Genomic DNA, 19,842 nt, shown 5'->3' with positions numbered 1-19,842 from the left:
TAAGATGTGTAATTCTAATATTATATTAGCTTTTAATAATATGTAATACTAATATGATTAACTGCTGTTTACCAGGAAGGCAAATAGATAATCTGTACAAGTGTCAGTATTTTTGTTCTTGCCGTTAAGTTAGATCCTTGTGTTATTTGGTTGCTTGGTTGGTTTTTGAAAGGGCAGGGGGGGAGTCTGAAGGCACTTTTCAGCGTAAAGTATATAACCATTAAAAGCATCCTAAACAATGCAGTTGGCTAAACACACAACCTTTAGACACGTAGACACTGCCAACTTTAAAGATTTAATTCAGTTTTCATAGTAGCTTAGTTAATCCCAGACCAAAATGATTTATTGGCGGTTTTTGGTATGAAATGTTCTCTTCACCTGATACTAGTCTTTCTTAGCATGGATTTTCTGACTCTTAAAGTTGATGTCAAATACTGGAAGGGATGCTGTGATGCTTTAAATTCCCTTCAAAATCATAAGTTTAGGGCTTTTCTTAAGACTGTATGTGCTCTTTGCTCGGCCCTCTCAGTGTGGACATGGAACGTGAGGCCTGAAGATTACAAAATCAAAGAAATAGTGATGATGTGTCGTGGTTTCTCAGGAATCCCTGTTCTACAAGCAGAAGTTAAAAACATTTTCTATTAAGGAAACTCAGCAGCTCTGAAGCAATGTGCTAGCTCAGAGAAGCAAATTTCCATTTCTGGAGTTTGTACACTAGCTTTCTTTGCTCACGTTAGAGAAGGTTGGGATAGTTCTGAATTTGCTCCTTTTGATTCAAGTTCAAGTTCCTGAACCAAGTACCTGAGTAGGTGGCATCCCATTGAAAGGTTCATTTTGTTTTTGAAAACAAGGTTCTTCTCACCTCTAGCGAATTGGGAAATGGATGAATTTTGCAATATTATGCATTACATTTCAGTGCAAATTTTATTTGCTTTGGTCACTAAAGTGTTAGGTTAGAATGGTGTTAGACTTACCTTGTGTAGTCTGGCTTTGACATCCTTTACACCAATGATTAATTGTCAGGTTGCTGCCTAGGAGGGTGCCCCCATTCTTGCCCTTCTGCTTTAGATAGTGCTCTGCTGTCAACAGACTGAAATCTGGGTGCTTGCCATGGTGAATATAGACACTGTTTAAAGTGGGACATTGTCACCCTTCGATTAACGGCTGTGGGAGAACTTCATAATTTATTAATCTTAATGTACAGTAAATGAGCTGTTGATGTGTTCATGCACATTTCCTCCAACTGTAATATTGGAAGTAAGTTTAAAGGTGGCCCCCAGTGAGGAAGCTGTTGGCCAGAGAGGTTAAGTAATTTGATCCAGGTCACACCTCTCTTTACGTGACAGAACGGACTTCAATCTTAGTCCTGTATAGTAGAGAACAACTGTGTCTCTCAGTGCGCTAAAGGAATATTATTTGCATATTAAGTAGAATCTTTTAAATGATTTTGAGATGCTCGAGACTTTTCTCATGGAGTGATTTGGATGTGAGCAGTGATCACACATGTCATTTTTGAGCAGCTGTGGAAGAAGAACACGATTATGCCACGTGCTTAATCTATTACATCTGGTTGCTGGAAAAATTCAAAAATTCCCTGATTGTTGAAAGAGGAAATTTCTCCCCCTTTGGAGCATTTCTGTCAAAAACTCTTCTAAACAGTGAATTTTGGCTCCTGGATGGTGGCACTTAAGGTTGTGCTGCCTGATGTGGTTCTTCACCCAGAGAAGAGGTTTAGACAAAATGCCCTTTGAAGGCCTTGATTGCCCCAACACTATACACAGTTTTATAATTTTGCATAGAAAACAGAGCTCTGGTGATTTTTATGGTGAAATTATTTTATTTTGGCCCTTGACTGTCCCCATGACCCCGCTCATGGGAGGGGCTGAGTCTTTTCTATGAGACAGAGCCTTAATCAAATAAAGCCCTAGAAGGTTTTCTTTATTTCATTTGTCCTAGATGGGGAAACATTTTAAACTCCTTACATCGACCCTCCTTCACCAAGATCTCAAGCCCACCGATGATTTCATTTTACTTTCAGTCTAATTGTGCATTCTCGGGCTTTAACCATAAGCCATTTTGTGTGGTCATTTAGCACCTTTATTTTACCCAAAAGATAGACTTCATCTTTGCAGCCCTATTGCTGTAGGGACTGAACAGAGGATTTCCCTGGAGGACACCTGCGTTGAGTAATCTCTGAGCAACTGCCCCTGGTTTTGATGGCAACCCTTAGCTTTGCGAGAAGAAATCCCACGTGATTTGGCTGCTTCTGCGGGCATGGGATTTGAAGGAGACAGTAGTAAAACCTCTTTAATTGGAAGTCTTCTTCGTAGTTTTTTTTTTTTTAAGTATATATTATTAAATCCTTTGCATTAGTTATAGTACTTTTATAACTTACCTTCATCAGATACTTTGGCCAAAAATTTTGCATAATGAGCCTCTCATAGAGTAGCTATTGCGTAATGAAGAGTGAATTTCTTTGCCTCTGATTATTCAAGTGATTTCATAATAAGCAGAAGTACTATTGTATTTTTGGATGTGGGATACTTGGCAGTGTCACCTCCTCCCTCCCACAAAAAGCACTGAATTAATGATACCTTTAAAGTAACATCCATTTCTTCCATGCCAGGTTACTTCAGGTGGAACATTCATTGGCATTGGACGGAAAACACCAGACTGCCAAGGAAACACCAAGTACTTCCGCTGTAAATTCTGCAATTTCACTTATATGGGCAACTCATCAACGGAACTAGAACAACATTTTCTTCAGACTCACCCGAACAAAATAAAAGCTTCTCTCCCCTCCTCTGAGGGTGCAAAACCTTCGGAGAAGAACTCTAATAAATCCATCCCTGCACTTCGGTCCAGTGATTCCGGAGACTTGGGAAAGTGGCAGGACAAGATGACAGTCAAGGCAGGAGATGACACGCCTGTTGGTTACTCAGTGCCCATCAAACCCCTTGATTCAAGACAAAATGGTACAGAGGCCACCAGTTACTACTGGTGTAAATTTTGTAGTTTCAGCTGCGAGTCATCAAGCTCACTTAAGCTGCTAGAACATTATGGCAAGCAGCATGGAGGAGCACAGTCAGGTGGCCTTAACCCAGAATTGAATGACAAGCTGTCCAGGGGCTCTGTCATTAATCAGAATGATCTAGCCAAAAGTGCAGAAGGGGAGCCAATGACCAAGGCAGACAAGGGCTCTAGTGGGGCGAAGAAGAAGGACTTCTCCAGCAAGGGAGCAGAGGATAATATGGTCACGAGCTACAATTGTCAGTTCTGCGACTTCAGATATTCCAAAAGCCATGGCCCCGACGTTATTGTCGTGGGGCCACTTCTCCGTCATTATCAACAGCTCCATAACATTCATAAGTGTACCATTAAACACTGTCCCTTCTGTCCTAGAGGCCTTTGCAGCCCAGAAAAGCACCTTGGAGAAATTACTTATCCATTTGCTTGTAGGAAAAGTAATTGCTCCCACTGTGCGCTCTTGCTTTTGCACTTGTCTCCGGGGGCGGCCGGAAGCTCAAGGGTCAAACACCAGTGCCACCAATGTTCCTTCTCCACCCCCGACGTGGACGTGCTCCTCTTTCATTACGAGAGTGTGCATGAGTCCCAAGCATCGGATGTCAAACAAGAAGGCAATCACCTGCAAGGATCGGAGGGGCAGCCGGCTGTCAAGGAAAGCAAAGAACACTCATGTACCAAATGTGATTTCATTACCCAGGTGGAAGAAGAGATTTCCCGACACTACAGGTAAGCCGTACGGGGGGGAAAATAGTGAGAAAATGATAGAAAGTATCCAGAGGGCTGACCCAAGGCTTTTGGGGAATGATTGTGGTGACCTTGGGCAGTTATAGAACAAGATCATGTTCTGTAAGATCACAGACTGCAGATTCTATATTAGTAGATGTGATAACCACAGATTTTAATTTGGTCACTTGTTTCAAACTTTACTCTTATGATTCATACCTGTTTTATACCATCTACTGAATATATTTTAAAATTCTCAATGATGCTGATAATGTTGATGGTTTTACCGCAATTCATTTATTTGTCCTTGCTAAGTATGACCCCATATCCTATGATTTTTGATGGAGCAGCTTCCAAATGAAAGATGCCACTATAATATGTACTATTCTCTATTCCACCTGGGAAACAATCCACTTGAGAACATGTTGCTCGTTTTTCTTTTAAAATGAAATCGGACATTCTTCTGGTTTTAAAAAATTAAGCAACATCATTGTTTTGCGTACAGACAGTAATGTGAAGCAGAGAACTCTGTAATATGTGTGACTTTGGGTTTCTGTACATTCTGAGTGAGTAAAGCTGCTTACGTTGTTTCAGATTCGTAAATAGATGTAAGGTGTGTTACTGTTTTCCTTCTACTTCCATCTTATTCTTGTTATAAACACTAACTTTCCCAATTAATCTTTCATACTTTCTAGAGATGAGTTTAGAATACTTCCCGGACTGGGGCACGAACCCGTGTCCCCTGCATCGGCAGGCGGACTCTCAACCACTACGCCACCAGGGAAGCCCTAAAATACATACCTTTATTTCATTTATGTATTCATTTCTTAACTAATTAACTCTAAAAATACACATAGTGCCAGGCATTGATTATAAAATAGGAGAAAAGAACATAAACATAGTGCCCTTATGGAACTTATGATTTAGCAGAATCCTGGTAGCATTCAGATGTTACTTCCAGAGTATTGGGTACTCTTGTTATCATGCCTCTAAGCATCAAAGTCAAGAGCTTTATTTACTATTTTTAAGGGCTTTTCCATTTGCAGACTCAATGTCCTAGTTTAAAAATCTGGTTATTTAAATTTTCACATCCCAATATTTTAAATAGTTCCTCCCATTATTTTAAAAAGTTGTGTGTTAGTACCAGTGTGTGTCTGTTTTCTCAATCACCAGTAACGAAGCAGTTTATGTCCAACAATAGGCTAACAATGTTACACGTTAATTTGAAGGGCATCCTAATGTTCACAGTGGATCTAAACGTTCAGAAAACACTTCCTTGAGATGTACACTGTTTAATTTATAAGGTCAGCCCTGGGAAAGACACAGTCCTGCGATCAGATATGTGTTCACACTTGCAGTGAGTGTTTCTGGCTCTTTTGATGTTAGCTGCATGCTTATTTATTTCTGGGGCAAGCAGACATTAGCTTCCTTCCGAGCCTTGTTAGTATGTATACTGTGCGTGTACATTTCTTAAGCGATGTAGAAATTAGATAACCCATTCTTTTTTTGAAGGAGGAGGCTTTTTTTAATCATGAAGAAATTAGCCAACACACACACACACACACACACACACACACACACACACACACACGGATGCATGTAGATACCAGATCCCTTGGATGAGTGGCTTTTTTTGAGGAAGCTGAGGCTATTGTTTGAAAACTTGGCTGGAAAAATAGAGATTCCATATGTTTTGGTTAAACAAACAAACAAAATCTAAGAAATAAATATGAATAAAAATATTACTGAATAATCTCAGAGTTTAATTAATATTCAGTAATGAAAGTAAGCTCCAGAAGGAAGAGACTAGTTCTATTTTGTTCATTGCTGTATCTGCACGATTTAGCGTAGTAGTGCCAGGATGGGTAATAGGTGCTCAGTGAATACATTTAAATAAATGAGATCCCTGTGAGGTTTTGACTTCACAGTAGTCATGAATAAGTCGAAATCTCCATGGTGAGTTTTAATTTAATCTTTGACTATTGTACGGTCTTGGAACCCTTCTGAGGACACACAAAATGGAAGTACATTTTGAACTTAAGTCAACCTTCTTAGTATTTTATTAGATTAAAAATAATTAGCAGCACTTGTCTCTAGGTCATTATAATCCTCTCGCACTTATTCTTAAAACCTGATGTAGTTTGTGTGATCCTAGGTCCTTTAAGTTGCTCTGCTTGAGTTCTTTTAGAAATATTTGAAATTTGGAGACTTACTGTTTCAGGAGCCACAGCTTGGTAAGAAGTATAAAGAAACTCTACTGAAAGTTGAACAGTGGAGGCTCCAGGGATGTGAAAACAGATAGTCACATGAATGTTGAAAACTTAATCTGCTATCAAAGCACTTCCCCCAAATGCTACATTTTGAAGGTAGTGTAGGAGGAGAGAAATTTACCACATCACAATACTATCTTTCTAGTTAAATTTATATTTATTCATATTATTCATGTTGGGAAACTTTTACCACAATTCTGTTATTACTGGGGATTATATTCTAGGCTTTTGAATACTTTATGTACAAGACTTATAGTGTACTAAAAAAGATAGCACAAACGGAGAGCTGTACAATGTGTGAAATCATGTAGCTATAAAATAACTACAGCTAAGAAGCAAGAGAGTTGATTTAAAGCTATCAGAGAAAAACCTCAGTGTGGATTTCATTCCATGGGCATTTCCCTAAAGAACCAGTTTAACCTGAGTTGAACTGCCAACATGACCCACTTAGTAAGTGAGACTTGGCCAGTTCTGCTTTCTTTATGTTTCATATTTACTTATGATACCCCGTAGTTCACGTCATGACAGAATTCTTATATTCCACTCATGTTTGTTTCTCACACTCCATTTCTTTTATTATATATTACTTAATTAACCAGTGTACCCATTCTCTAATTGACTACCATTCTCCTAATCAACATTTTCAGTGTTATAACTTTGTGTTTCTGGAGTTGTGGCAGGAATACCTCCTTACAAAGCAACTATGCCAGATAAAACATAATTTCTTAGTGACTTGTTAGACTTCCATGAATTAAGTGAAAGTTCTGAAGCTTTTCTCTTCACCCCTTCACCAAAAGTGAGCTAAACCCAGACTGGTGAGAGCAAGCAGGGAATGCAAGTTTTCATGGATGAAAAATGCTGACATTGATACTGCAGTTATATTGAGACTAAGCCCAGAGTCACTGGCAGAGAGAGGGCGTTGAATCCATGAGTTTCACTCTAAGCTGACACCTTGAAGTTGGCTAATGTGATTCAACATTACTGCCTTCCTCTGACTCCTGTCAGAAGTAAACACAGATTTATCTCCAGGAAAATACTCCAGTTTTCACCTCCATGTTACGTATGGCTTAAGATAAACCTTATATGAGCTTCCACATTACAACAGTTTACCATATGAGTGTGGATGTAAATCACTACATGTGAAATCAGTAGGAAAAGCAAATAATAGCTTTAGATACCCAGGAACTTCAGATCAGCAGTTTTCATTTAGAAAATAATAATTAATAAATGTTTAAAGAAATGAAAATTACACTTATAAATTGATCAAGCTACATGAGACTGTAAATAACCAGGAATATTCAAAAAAGAAACAATAGCATTTTTAAATGGACAATCTAATTATTGAAATTTAAAACATATGGACAAGTTAAGTAATATATTAGCAAATGAGTTAATCAGAAGTTAAATCTGAAGATATTAGCCAGAATACTTAAGAGAGGGGAAGGGGATGGAAAATATCAAAAGTGGATATTAAGATATGAAAATACAAGAAGCTGTTCTGACATGCATCTAATTAGAGTCCCAGAAGAAAAGAATATTGAATGGAAGATAAGCAATCAATATTTGAGAAGATAATGGCAGATGAGTTCTTAAAACTGATGAAAGACATAAACACACAGGTACAAAATAGGATAGCTTATACTGAGCAGAATATGTAGATCTTCCTTGACTTATAATGGGCTTATGTCCCAATAAACCCAGTATAAGTTGAAAATAACGTAGATCAAAAATGCATTTAATACAACTAACCTACTGAAATCATAGCTTAGCCTAGCCTAACTTAAATGTGCTCAGAACACTTGTACCCTATCGTTGAGAAAAATCTTTTAACACAAAGCTTATTTTATAATAAAGTGTTGACTATCTTATGTAATTTATTGAATACTGTACTGAAAGTGAAAACCAGAATGGTTGTCTGGGTACAGAATGGTTGTAAATGTATTGGTTTTTTCCCCTCCTGATCATGTGGCTGAGTGGGAGCTGGGGTTCCCTGCTTCGACCCAGCATCATGAGAGAGTATCGTTCCACGTATCCTGCATATTATTAGCCCAGTAAAAGATCCAAATTCAAAGTACGGTTTCTACTGACTGCATATGGTTTTTGCACCGTCCTAAGGTTGAAAGATTGTAAGTCGAACCATCATAAGTTGGGGCCATCTGTACACAAATAAATTCAGTCATAGACATCTTGTAGTAAAAATTGAAATGCTAAGGCAGAGAGGTTCCTTAGAGCAGCTAAAGAGAAACAACAGCTCAACTATTCAGAAAAGACTATTAGGTTAACAGTAGACTTTTTATCAGCCACAATGGAAACAAGAAGATGGAGGAATACTATTCAGTTTTGAAGAAAAAAAAAAAAAGTCAACCTAGTATTGCCTGCCTGTCAAAACTACCTTCCAAAAATAAGAGCAAAGACATTTTCACATAAACAAAGACCAGGGAACTGTGAGTAAGTCTCAACAGCCATAGCATGCCTAATTTATGCAGTTAAAAAGGGATTGACTGAGTTATTGGGCAACACTATTATGTGAGTTTGCAGGGAGATTGATCAGAATTAAGGTGTTCTAAAGTGCTTGAATTGTCTGGAGTTAGTGAGTTAGGACTTTGTTATGCATATTTTGATAACTTTAGGGATAACTAATGAAAGAGTAGGAAATGAGTACATAACTTCCAAAGCTATAGAGGAGAAAAATGGACAACAAAATAAAGAACACCCATAAAATTCAATCTTTTTTTTAATGTATCCTTTTTTAGAGGATATGTGGGGAAAAGTATACAAATAGAATTTTTAAAGGAAGATGGTAAAAAGAAAAGTCCAGATATCAAAAATCTTAATGAATCTGTGGGGGTTAAACTTTCCACTTAAAAGATATTATCAGACATATTAAAAAAAATTTAACTATAAGCTGTTTATAGGTTACACACTCAAAGCATAAGGCTATGGAGTGTTTGAAAGAGCAAAATAGACTAAGTTATAGATGTAAATATAAATGAAAGAACAATTGAGGTAGCTTTATTAATCTCATACAATTTAGACCCTAAGACAAAAAGCATATGCAGGAAAAGTCATTACTAATGATAAGAGGTTCAGTTCATCAGGGATATATAATAATTACAAATATATAAAATATAAATATATATGTAAAGCACAAATTGATCAAGAACTACAGGGAAAATATGACAAACCGTAGTACATTTTAGGAAACCTCCCTTATTAAAGGTTGAACAGAAAAAATTTTTTCAAAATATAAAATATTTGAGCAACAAATTAAGAAACTTATTTATTTATTTATTTATCTTGGCAATGCTGTGTGGCTTGCAGGATCTCAGTTCCCTGACCAGGGATTGAACCTGGTCCACGGCAGTGAAAGCCCAGAATCCTAACCTCTAGGTCACCAGGGAACTCCCTGTTTTTTTTTTTTAACTTGATTTGATTAAAATACATAAATTCTACACCCAACGATTAGAGAATGCACATGCTTTTCAAGCAGATATAAAATGCTTATAAAATTTGATACATACTAAGCCAATAAGAAATAAGATTTCAGAAAAACAGTATCGGGCTTCCCTGGTGGCGCAGTGGTTGAGAGTCCGCCTGCCAATGCAGGGGACGTGGGTTCATGCCCCTGTCCGGGAAGATCCCACATGCCGCGGAGCGGCTGGGCCCGTGAGGCATGGCCGCTGAGCCTGCGCGTCGGGAGCCTGTGCTCCGCAACGGGAGAGGCCGCAACAGTGAGAGAGGCCCGCGTACCGCAAAAAAAAAAAAACAGTATCATATAGAACATACCCTTATACTCAGTGTAATTAAATCAGACGTCCATAGCAGAAAGATAAGGATAGATGAAATCACACAAGGCAAATATTAACCAAAGAAAACAATGAGGTCATTTTATTTATTCCAGGAAACATAGGTGTTAAGACAAAAAATATATAATGGATTAAAAAATGGATAAAAATTGCCAGTACATATGATTTTATAAAGTGAATTTAGCAAATTCTGGCAATATCAGATGCTCGTGTTCCCAAAGACCATGTAATTTCACTCCTCAGAAGAAAACTTCTTGTGTGGGAACACTAGGAAACGTGTGCAAAAATGTTCAAAGTAGTATTTTTTTAAAGAGCAAAACAACCAAAACAAAAAGCAAAGCAAATAAGAAAAAAACCTCAACTATACATAAGAGGTTAGTTAAGTAACTTATAGGTTTGTCATACAGTGGAATATTATACAATAGTGAATTTGAATAAATGACAGTTGAATACAACATGGATGTCTTATAAATATAATTTTGACCGAATAAAAACAGATCAAAGACAACTATTTGTAGCTTCATACCATTTCATAGAAGTTCATAAAAGAAGTTCGTAAAAACTAGCAAAACAAAACTGTATACATATATTCATATATATTTATATATGTATACACCATGTATATTTGTTACATTCATATACATATATTGAACTGTACCATAAACATTATTTTCCCTCTATAAATATATCATTCTTTCTTTCTCTGTTTATATATATATGTGTGTGTGTACATACTCTGTCACTCTGTATCTCTCCATATAAAGATAAAGAATATATATACATATGTCAATCATATTTTATGATCCTATGATTATGTTCATTTTCATTTTTTGCTAAACCTAGATATGAATGTGTATATATGTGCATGTACACGTGTGCGATTAATATTACACGATAAAATTTAAAAAATGAGGCATCAATTCTCATCAATACACATATCCAATAAATATTTGAATAAATAGTCAACTTCCCTTATTATTAAAAAACTACTTGAAAATCAGTGATATAGTCATCATCTACCTAATTGACTAGAATGTGGAAAAATGTACATATTTTTTGGTAGTGTATGTGATGACAAGCATCTGTTTAGGGATTTATGAATGCGTTAAGATTTTTTAAACAGTGTTTGAATATTTTAGACATAAAATATATATCTTTATGGTTATTTCCTTTATATCTAAAGGAAATAACATTGGATGCAGTAGCTGATTAAATTAATGTAGCTACTGCACAATTTCTACCTTAAAAGAGCTCTGGGAAGGAACATGAGCTGTGTGCTCTGCTAGTTCTGAAGAATAGATTTTATGATAAGCACTTAATTATCAGCACATCTGAAAAAGCTAAGTACACAGTGCATTAGTACAGAGTTTCTAAAAGGGTGAGTACCAAGATGGTTACATCTAGATTTGTGTATTTTATGTGTCATGTTCTTTTAAACAATACCTAATAAATCAGTTGCCTGTAAAACCTTGAAATGGACATCATGGTTCAAGTTGAAAATTCCCATTGTGAGACAGAAAGTTACCCAAGGTATTATAGTCCATCAAGAAAATAACCCACAATTGCACTACCTTTATTTGGATACATTATTTATTAGAAATTTCAGATTTAGTGGTCCTGAAGACTTTATATAGGAACACTTATCGAGTCATGGAATAAGATCAATTTTAGCCATGATTTACATTTCATATTACATAATTTATTTCTCTTTTCTTGTTTACTTTCTATTTCATGGGAAGATTTATTTTTCTGTTTTGAATGTTTGGTAGGGATATCTTCTTTTGGAAAGTGAATCATAAATTGAGATTTTTCAGCTAAGACATTAGTTGTGTTTTCTTCTATCACGTGAAGGTGGAATCACCCCACACCCTTCTAAAAGAACCCAGTTATTCCAAATAAGTAAATACTCATCAGATTATTTCAGTATAAAAATACAAGATGAGTGGATTGAATGGAATCTTATTCATTCAGAATTTCAATTTTCCTTAGATTATATTTTGTAGACTACTCCTTTGCACTTGACTAAGGCTGAATATTAAATTTTCAGCTTTTAGAAGTTGATTATCGGTTACCCACCTATACATCTGTAATTCCTTTTCTGTTTTTGTCCCTCAAGTACTCTCTTCAGATGCTTTTCATTCCAACATTCAACAGTGGCAGTGACCTCAAGTGCCACACCTGTAGACTCTTATGACACAAAAAATGACTAATTAGTTGTCACATATACTGAACTATATTTAAATTAAATCACTTCATTTACTCTTCCTTTGTGACAGTTTATCTGTAGGTATTTTTTTCCATAATTACCAAAAAATACCTTTGAAGTCTTAATTGATTAGTATTTATAATTTATTCATTTACTTTGATGTCCATTTAGTCATTGAAGAAGAAAAACTATGGTTAAAACTATTGAAAGTGAAATACAGTTATTCGGTGAAGGAGAGCTTTTTAAGTTATGGCATAAATCTCTGGAAGTTAACATTAAAAGGAAAAAAACAAAGTATTGTTTAGAGCTGACTCCACAAATACCGTGAGCTGTTAGTTATGAAAATCGAAATACAGAAATATTATCAGAGTAGAGCAAAAGACTAGCACCTTTTAACTGATTTTTTTCTAGAATCTAGAAAACCTCAGTTCTTTATGAATTATGAAAATAATTTTTAATCTCTACTAATGAATAAAATGCTACTGCTAGGATAAAAGGTATTGAAATATGAATGGATCTGAAATAAATGCTTTTTTATAGCACGTGAAAATTCTGTCAAGTAGAATAAGGAATAAAACATCTTTTCTCAAAGAAATTTTAAGTCACTTGAATTAAGTACAATTTGGTTTTTTTATGCAGCTTGATGTAGTTTTTTCTGGAGGCAAAAGATGATTATAGCTTTTATCAAAGTTGATTGTGTTCATTGTCTAAAGCTTTGCACTGGAAAAATTGAGATTTTATGTAAGTGTGTCCCAAACATTGTATGGGACATGCTTACACTAAAATATTATTTGTTTATTATCTGAAATTCACATTTAACTGGGCATCCTGTATTTTATCTGGCACCGATAATGGTAGGGAGATCTACAGACTGACATCTTTTTTCCTCAGGTAGCATGAAGAGAATGTTTGCTATCCAGTTGGCAGCAGAGTATAGAATTTAAATTAATGCAAATATATTTGCAGTGTCTTTTAAATTAGTTGAGCTTCATGTAGCTAGCAGTTCTAGGAGTTTTTAAATAATGAAGAGTTTATTCAGAGAACCATTCAAAATATACCATCTGCAAAATATCTATGTACTTCTTAATATTTCTCTGCTGCTTTATGACTTTACCTATTAAGTCTAGCATTACCAGAGCTGTGGTGGTTCATTCCTTTGGTTATTAAGTAGATATTTACTGACTGTCTGGATGTTCTGGGTGGAGCTGGAAGGGATATATAGAGATGTGTGGGCTTTGATCTTGATTTTAAGGCAATTACAATATAACTGTAAAGTAAGACATACATGATTATTTGGTAAATGAGAGCTTTTTAAATGATGAAATAAATCTTTTTATGCCATCACTTATATCAAAGGCCATTCATTTTAATAAAACGCAATGTGAAAAAAATCCTTTGGATGACAGAGTTTCAGAGTAGCTCAGAGGATGGTAGGTTTACCCTTGGGTTTGAGTCATTTGGGAAGTCTTTATGGATGAGAAGGTAGTTAAGATGGGTCTTGAAAAATGAAGAGAAAACTCCCTGAACCTTTTGAGGTTTTCATATTAATGTTGATAAAATGAAATGTATTCAGTAGGTTAGAGCAGAGTCCAAACTAATGTAGTTTCTCAATGACTAAACTTTTATTCTTCAGTAATGTTTCTTATACTAGGCATTAAAATAATCTTTTTATTTTGGGGGGACATGGCATTAAGTTGAAGGGCTTTTCAGTTATTGTTGAGAGTGACACAAGTCAGAAATATACCCAAATCTTTCAGGAAGTAATTCCTGAACAAGCTAGTAGTATTGCATCAACTACCAAACAGCATACATGCAAGAATAACTAGGGACACGAGCTAGAATACTGCATCATGCACTCCGTATTATTTATGAATTGACTTGTCTGTGCTTCACATTCTTATTGTATGAAGTAGGGATGGAAATAGGTACTATGTGTGATTGTTGTAGAATAATATATATAAATGGCCTAGAACTAAAGAACACTAAAAGATGATCCCCAAACAGTGGAATAAAGAAGATGAATGACCATTTGCGGATTATGCTCGACAATGTCATGTTTATAGTTTTAGTTTATGAAGCTGTTAAGGTTGACTTTCAGAGGTGGGAGTATGTGCTTTAAGAGGGGAAGATGATGTTGCTCATCATAAAGAATTCATTTGGGAATGTTCTGTCAAGTACTGAGTATATATATTGAGAGTTCATTCCAATCTAACACTCATCGGTGTATTTCTGACCATGGCTTTGTGACTTTTGCTATTTAAGGTGTGGTCTGGGAACCAACAGCGTCAGCATCATCTGGGATTTTGTAAGAAATAGAGACTATTGGGTACCACCCCAGATTTCCAGAATCAGAAAATGAGTTTTAACAAGATTCCCAGATGATTCTTCTGCATGTTAGGGTTTAAGAAGCACCGCTCTAGATGTTAGCATAGGTGATTGAAAAGTTCATGTTGCTCCCAGCTTTTGAAAGTACAGTGATGTTGTCTTTTTAATATATTTCCTATCATTTATTTGATGACTGTTATATGGAGAAAGAAGTCCTTCAGTTCTCCAGAGTATTATGCAGCAAATTGCCTTTTCTGCTTCACCTCAGGGTGTTCAGTGGCCTGAAAGATGGAGCAGTTTAGCAGTTTACTGCTTAATTGTCAAGCTTTACTCTCTTTTCATGAATAGGAGTCACACTCAGAATCTTATGATTCTGAATAACAAAGATAGTAAGGGCATTACCTGTGTTTTATTAGAGTCACAGGTGGTAGAGGATGTCTTGAGTGTGTTCATTCAGTTGTTTTGAACCAGGATATATCTACTAATGTAGTTTGTGACTGGTCCCTGCATGGGTGTCCCCTGAAGACCTTACTAAAAATTCAGATTCTCAGGTTATGTCCAGGATATTCAGATCTTCAGTAGGGCAACTGAGAGGCCCTGGAATCTGTATTGCTAAGAAACTCCTTCAGTTGCAGCACTGCTTGCAGCCCGTTTTGCAAACCATTGCTGTAGTCAGTCTCACTTCTGTCAGTTAGAAGACCTTTCCCTTCCCCTCATGTTTTCAATTTTTAGCCCTCATTTTTCATTGTCAGTATTGTCAGTAATTTTATTTATTTTTGTATAAAGTTAAAAATTCAGGCAACCGAGGATAGAAAAATAGAACATCAGTCTGGAAGGTAGAAGCCCTGTATTCTTGACTTGATGTAGACTAAATGGACAAGGCACTTTCTTCATTTTACTTATCTATAAAATGGGCTTTATACCTCAGTGGAATGTGAGATCACATACGTGTGAGTGCTTTGAAGTCTTCAAAAGAAAACGTGTGTGCGTTGAGCTTGTTATTGCCAGCTCGTTTTAATATCCTTCCTGTTAGTATGTGTTTTTCTTTTCAATGTAAAACCCGGTTCTCACTGAAAACTTATCTCTGCAGTTTCTGTCTCCTTTCTGCTTTACACCCAGCCTCACCGTCCTCCGCATTTGGACCGTCCTCCGCATTTGGACAGTCCTCCAGCACCTGTATCACGGAAGGTTTTGCCTTGATCATTCAGAATAAGAGCTCCTCTGTGGGCAGATCTGAACAGCTCTTGCCGAGACCTGTAAGGAGGCAGAGAGTTGTCCGTTGGGACAGGAACTTGAAACTAGAAAACCTAGAAGCTCCCAGACACCTTGTGTCAAGAGTGATACATTGCGATGAATTCATTGCCTAGACAGGACACACCCAGAACTCCTTGTATATTTAGGAGGACATGTCAGTCACATACCAGTTAAAGGTTGGATGTATTCGTCTTTTTATGGTGAAGGAATAGGTTGTCTCAAGGACATTTCTAGATTGCAGAGTAAGTAGATATTGAAGGCACATAATCTTAGTTACTGAGATATATTACTAGATATATTATGGTTCTAAACCACCCTCCTGAATACATTTACAAAGCATCCCTACCTCTGAAGACTTCAGGAAAACACAGGTAATGCCCTTTCTGTCTTTGTTATTCAGAATTTTAAGATTATGGGTCTGACTACTATTATTGAAAAAAGAGTAAGGCTTGACAATTAACTGCTAAACTGCTCCATCTTTCAGGCCATTGAATACCACTAGGTGAAGCAGAAAAGGCAAAAAATATATTCTACCTGGTAATGTCTTAAAACAAAGGATCTGCTAGGAAATAAACATGGTTTTAAGAAAGATGTCTGTCATGGTTAAGGTACCTGGGGGAGTGGAAAAGAATGATACCAAAATGCCAGTTGGTAAGTTTTAGCGCCTTTGAATAGAGTGAAGAATGCAGATTCACACAGAAGGGGGGCTTTATCTAATTTTAGGATTTATATTGGTTAACTCATACTAGATGCACTATTATTTTCATTTTGCAGGTGAGGAAATTGAGGCAGGTTCAGTAAATTATCCAAAGTCACATATATAGTAAAATACAGAGCCAAGCTTGAAACTTAGGCATTCTGGTTCTAGAGTCTTACTTTTAAGTGAACTAAATTGCTTCTCCAATAAAACTATGAGTCTTCTGTTTTAAAATAATTTTGTCATGTGGTACTCTAGAGTCTTGCACTTCTTCTCTTTTTTTTTGCGGTACGCGGGCCTCCCGCTGCTGTGGCCTCTCCCGTCGCGGAGCAGAGGCTCCGCACCCGCAGCCTCAGCAGCCGCGGCTCACGGGCCCAGCCGCTCCACGACATGTGGGATCTTCCCGGACCAGGGCACGAACCCGTGTCCCCTGCATCGGCAGGCGGACTCTCAACCACTGCGCCACCAGGGAAGCCCGTGCAGTAGCTTTAAGTAACAGGTCTCAAAACGTATTTTGTTATTTTAAGTTGTAACTCCTAACACATTATATCGTGGAGTAGCAAGTGTTTCATGTGGTTATTTAATTAGAAAGCCATACAAGGTTTTTACAGTTAAAGAATGTATGCCTTATTCCCAGTTATTTGTGTACCTTTCCAGTATGCCCTTTAGGATACAGTGCCTCTGTTCTTCTTTGTTAATCAAACATTTTTCTTAATTTAACAGTTACCGTTCTGTCTTTAACAGCAGGAGATGCTATGAAATCCAACAGTAAGGTCTCCTTGTTTTATGCCTTATAAAAAGAAAACACACACATAAACATACATTCACACATACTCTTTTAATGAATATATCTGTACAGCGCCTGTCATGCTGCTTGGTACCCAATAGACATTCAATTTGTTCAATGTTCATAAGTCCTTACAGATAGAAAAAATTTGTCTTAAAAAACTTGAGCTTCTGGTATATTTTATTTACTAGATTATGTAGCTCAGTCAACCACATTTCATTGATTAAATGGATTTAAATTTTATGATAGAAAAGAACATTGTAATCAGTTCAGTAGAATTGATTTTAATATATGTAAAAGCTGTATAGAGCACTTCAGCACTAGCAATGTATATATATTTATAGTGAAAAATATCCCAGTTTAGTTTAAATAAGTGGAAAGAGAAAAGTCCATTGATGAAATAAGGTGTAAAAATTTATGAATATCTATTAAATAATATAGAATTGATGATTATTCGGTCACAGTAAAATGAACAGAGCAGGTCCTTCAATAATAAAGCAAATCAACCAGTTTTAAATGTGACTCGTCTGGAGTGTGTGCGCATAAGTGTGTCTGTGTGTGCAGACACCTGTTATTGCTAATATAACAAACGGGAATATTGCCTTCCTTACCTAGAACGGAAGATGCCAGTTTCTGGGTATTGAGAATATTGTATTGCATTCTACCTATTACATTACAGGAGATAAAATTCAGGTGCTTGAAGACTATTTTTTTAAAGCCCTTCTGAATGCTAGATTTCGAGTAATGGTTTTCTTCTTCTGCAGGAGAGCACACAGCTGCTACAAATGCCGTCAATGCAGTTTTACAGCTGCCGAGACTCAGTCACTACTGGAGCACTTCAACACTGTTCACTGCCAGGAACAGGACAGCACTACAGCCAACGGCGAAGAGGACGGGCATGCCGTATCCACCATCAAGGAGGAGCCCAAGATTGACCTCAAGGTCTACAGTCTGCTCAATCCAGACTCTAAAATGGGAGAGACGGTTGCTGAGAGTGTGGTGAAGAGGGAGAAACTAGAAGAGAAGGATGGGCTGAAAGAAAAAGCTTGGGCTGAGAGTTCAAGCGATGACCTTCGCAACGTGACTTGGAGAGGGGCGGACATCCTACGGGGCAGTCCATCCTATACTCAAGCAAGCCTGGGGCTTCTGACCCCTGTGTCCGGCCCCCAAGAGCAGACAAAGACTTTAAGGGATAGCCCCAACGTAGAGGCTGCCCACCTGGCGCGCCCTATTTATGGCTTGGCTGTGGAGACCAAGGGCTTCCTGCAGGGGGTGCCTGCAGGCGGAGAGAAAGCTGGCGCCCTCACCCAGCAGTATCCTGCATCTGGAGAAAACAAGTCCAAGGATGAATCCCAGTCCCTGTTACGGGTAGGAAGGTTTAATTTTTTAAAATAATTCCTATATCTTGAAGGGAAAATGGGGAGAACGTACATTCTCTAGAGTTAGTATCATGACTTACCAAGTGTAACTAAATGATGTGTATCTGTCTGGGGATGTATACTTAATAAGGCCAAAGTGGTAGAAAGCAGCTCACGTGTGTTTGTGTGTACTCTACACATACTTGATCGAGTGGGTAGAAGTCACTTGTTTGTCACTACTCTCAGCTCTGATTGAATGTTTGTTAATCATTCCTGGTGATTATGCAAAACGGTGAGGCTGCTTTTGGAGAAGGGAGGCTCGGAATCCCAGAAGGATGCACGTTTGTTACATTAAAATAATGAAATGACTTTTAAATTTTAAGGTGGTGTGACACAGTCTATGGTTAATGAGGAAATTCGTAGAGATTTAAATCACTAAGAAGGCAAAGCCCTCAGTGAGACGTTAATACAGAAATGTAGTGTTTTTAAAACTCACAGCGTAATTATGTACAAATGACAGTGCTTGTTGTTTTGTTGCCAAGAGGAGGGAAAAAATGAGATAGACTTAAGTGTGAATGGTGTGAAGAGCATCTGAAGAAAAGAACCATGAATTTTACATTATCGGGCTCCTGTAGGGAGAAAGACACAGTCCTGCGTGAAAAAGAAACTAAACAAAAGCTCTGTAAGATAAGATCCTTGCTCACTCTCTTCATGCTGTGTAGACTGTGAATTGTTAAGAAATATTTTAGATTGTGAAAAGTCAGGAGCTCCCAGTTGAGTGATGCTTGCTTTTTGCCTAAGGCACTACCACTTCAACATCTCACCTTGACTTTGAGAAGTTTTGAGCTTTCCGGTTGATTTCAAAGCTTTGTTCCTTCATGGAAGGTAGGATCAGAATCCTGCTAACCTTTACAAAAGAGCTGGTTAGGAAATACAGTTCAGTTCAGCCAGCCCAGTGCTTTGACCTGGAGGTTAGAGACCACCGAGTTCTCTCTGGATGTATTCTGGGGAGAAAAATTACTCTTGCCAATGTCAGCTTGGCTACTCTGCTCTCATTTCGTGTAGATTCTCTGAGGCTTATCTGTGCTTCTCTGGCTTTCTCTAGTGGAGTTGAGAAACGCCCCTTGGAGGAGCACAGTTAGTTATAAAAGTTGTTACCTTTCCCATCCGCAGTCATGCCCTGGAGCTAAGAGAAGGGCTTGAATGCAGAAGAGGAGATGCCTCCTTGTACACTGGGAAACAAAGAATCCTTCCTGCCCGGAAGGAGCAAGTTTATCATAAGTAACTTTGGAAAGAAGAGAAATAGTTCCTGTGCTTTTCAAGTGAGTGTTCAATTTAGGGAGCTTCTTTCATATACTATGCATTTTAATCATTGTAAATGCTCATCAT

At 37.3% G+C, this 19,842-nt stretch overlaps 1 protein-coding gene across 1 annotated transcript in view; it reads left to right on the top strand.

The window, feature by feature from the left end:
- TRPS1 (transcriptional repressor GATA binding 1) overlaps positions 1-19,842 on the top strand; it is a 204,052-nt gene that overhangs the window by 15,088 nt on the left and 169,122 nt on the right. The window contains exons 3-4 of the mRNA XM_024741215.1: positions 2,627-3,753; positions 17,860-18,463. Of these exons, the coding sequence (XP_024596983.1) occupies positions 2,627-3,753; positions 17,860-18,463 (1,731 nt within the window). The remainder of the gene's footprint in view (positions 1-2,626; positions 3,754-17,859; positions 18,464-19,842) is intronic.

This window comes from Neophocaena asiaeorientalis, unplaced genomic scaffold, assembly GCF_003031525.2.
Source record: "Neophocaena asiaeorientalis asiaeorientalis breed wild unplaced genomic scaffold, Neophocaena_asiaeorientalis_V1.1 scaffold177, whole genome shotgun sequence".
NCBI lineage: Eukaryota > Metazoa > Chordata > Mammalia > Artiodactyla > Phocoenidae > Neophocaena > Neophocaena asiaeorientalis.
The sequence above is the reverse complement of the archived record's forward strand: the minus strand, read 5'-3'. Positions and strand labels throughout refer to the sequence as shown.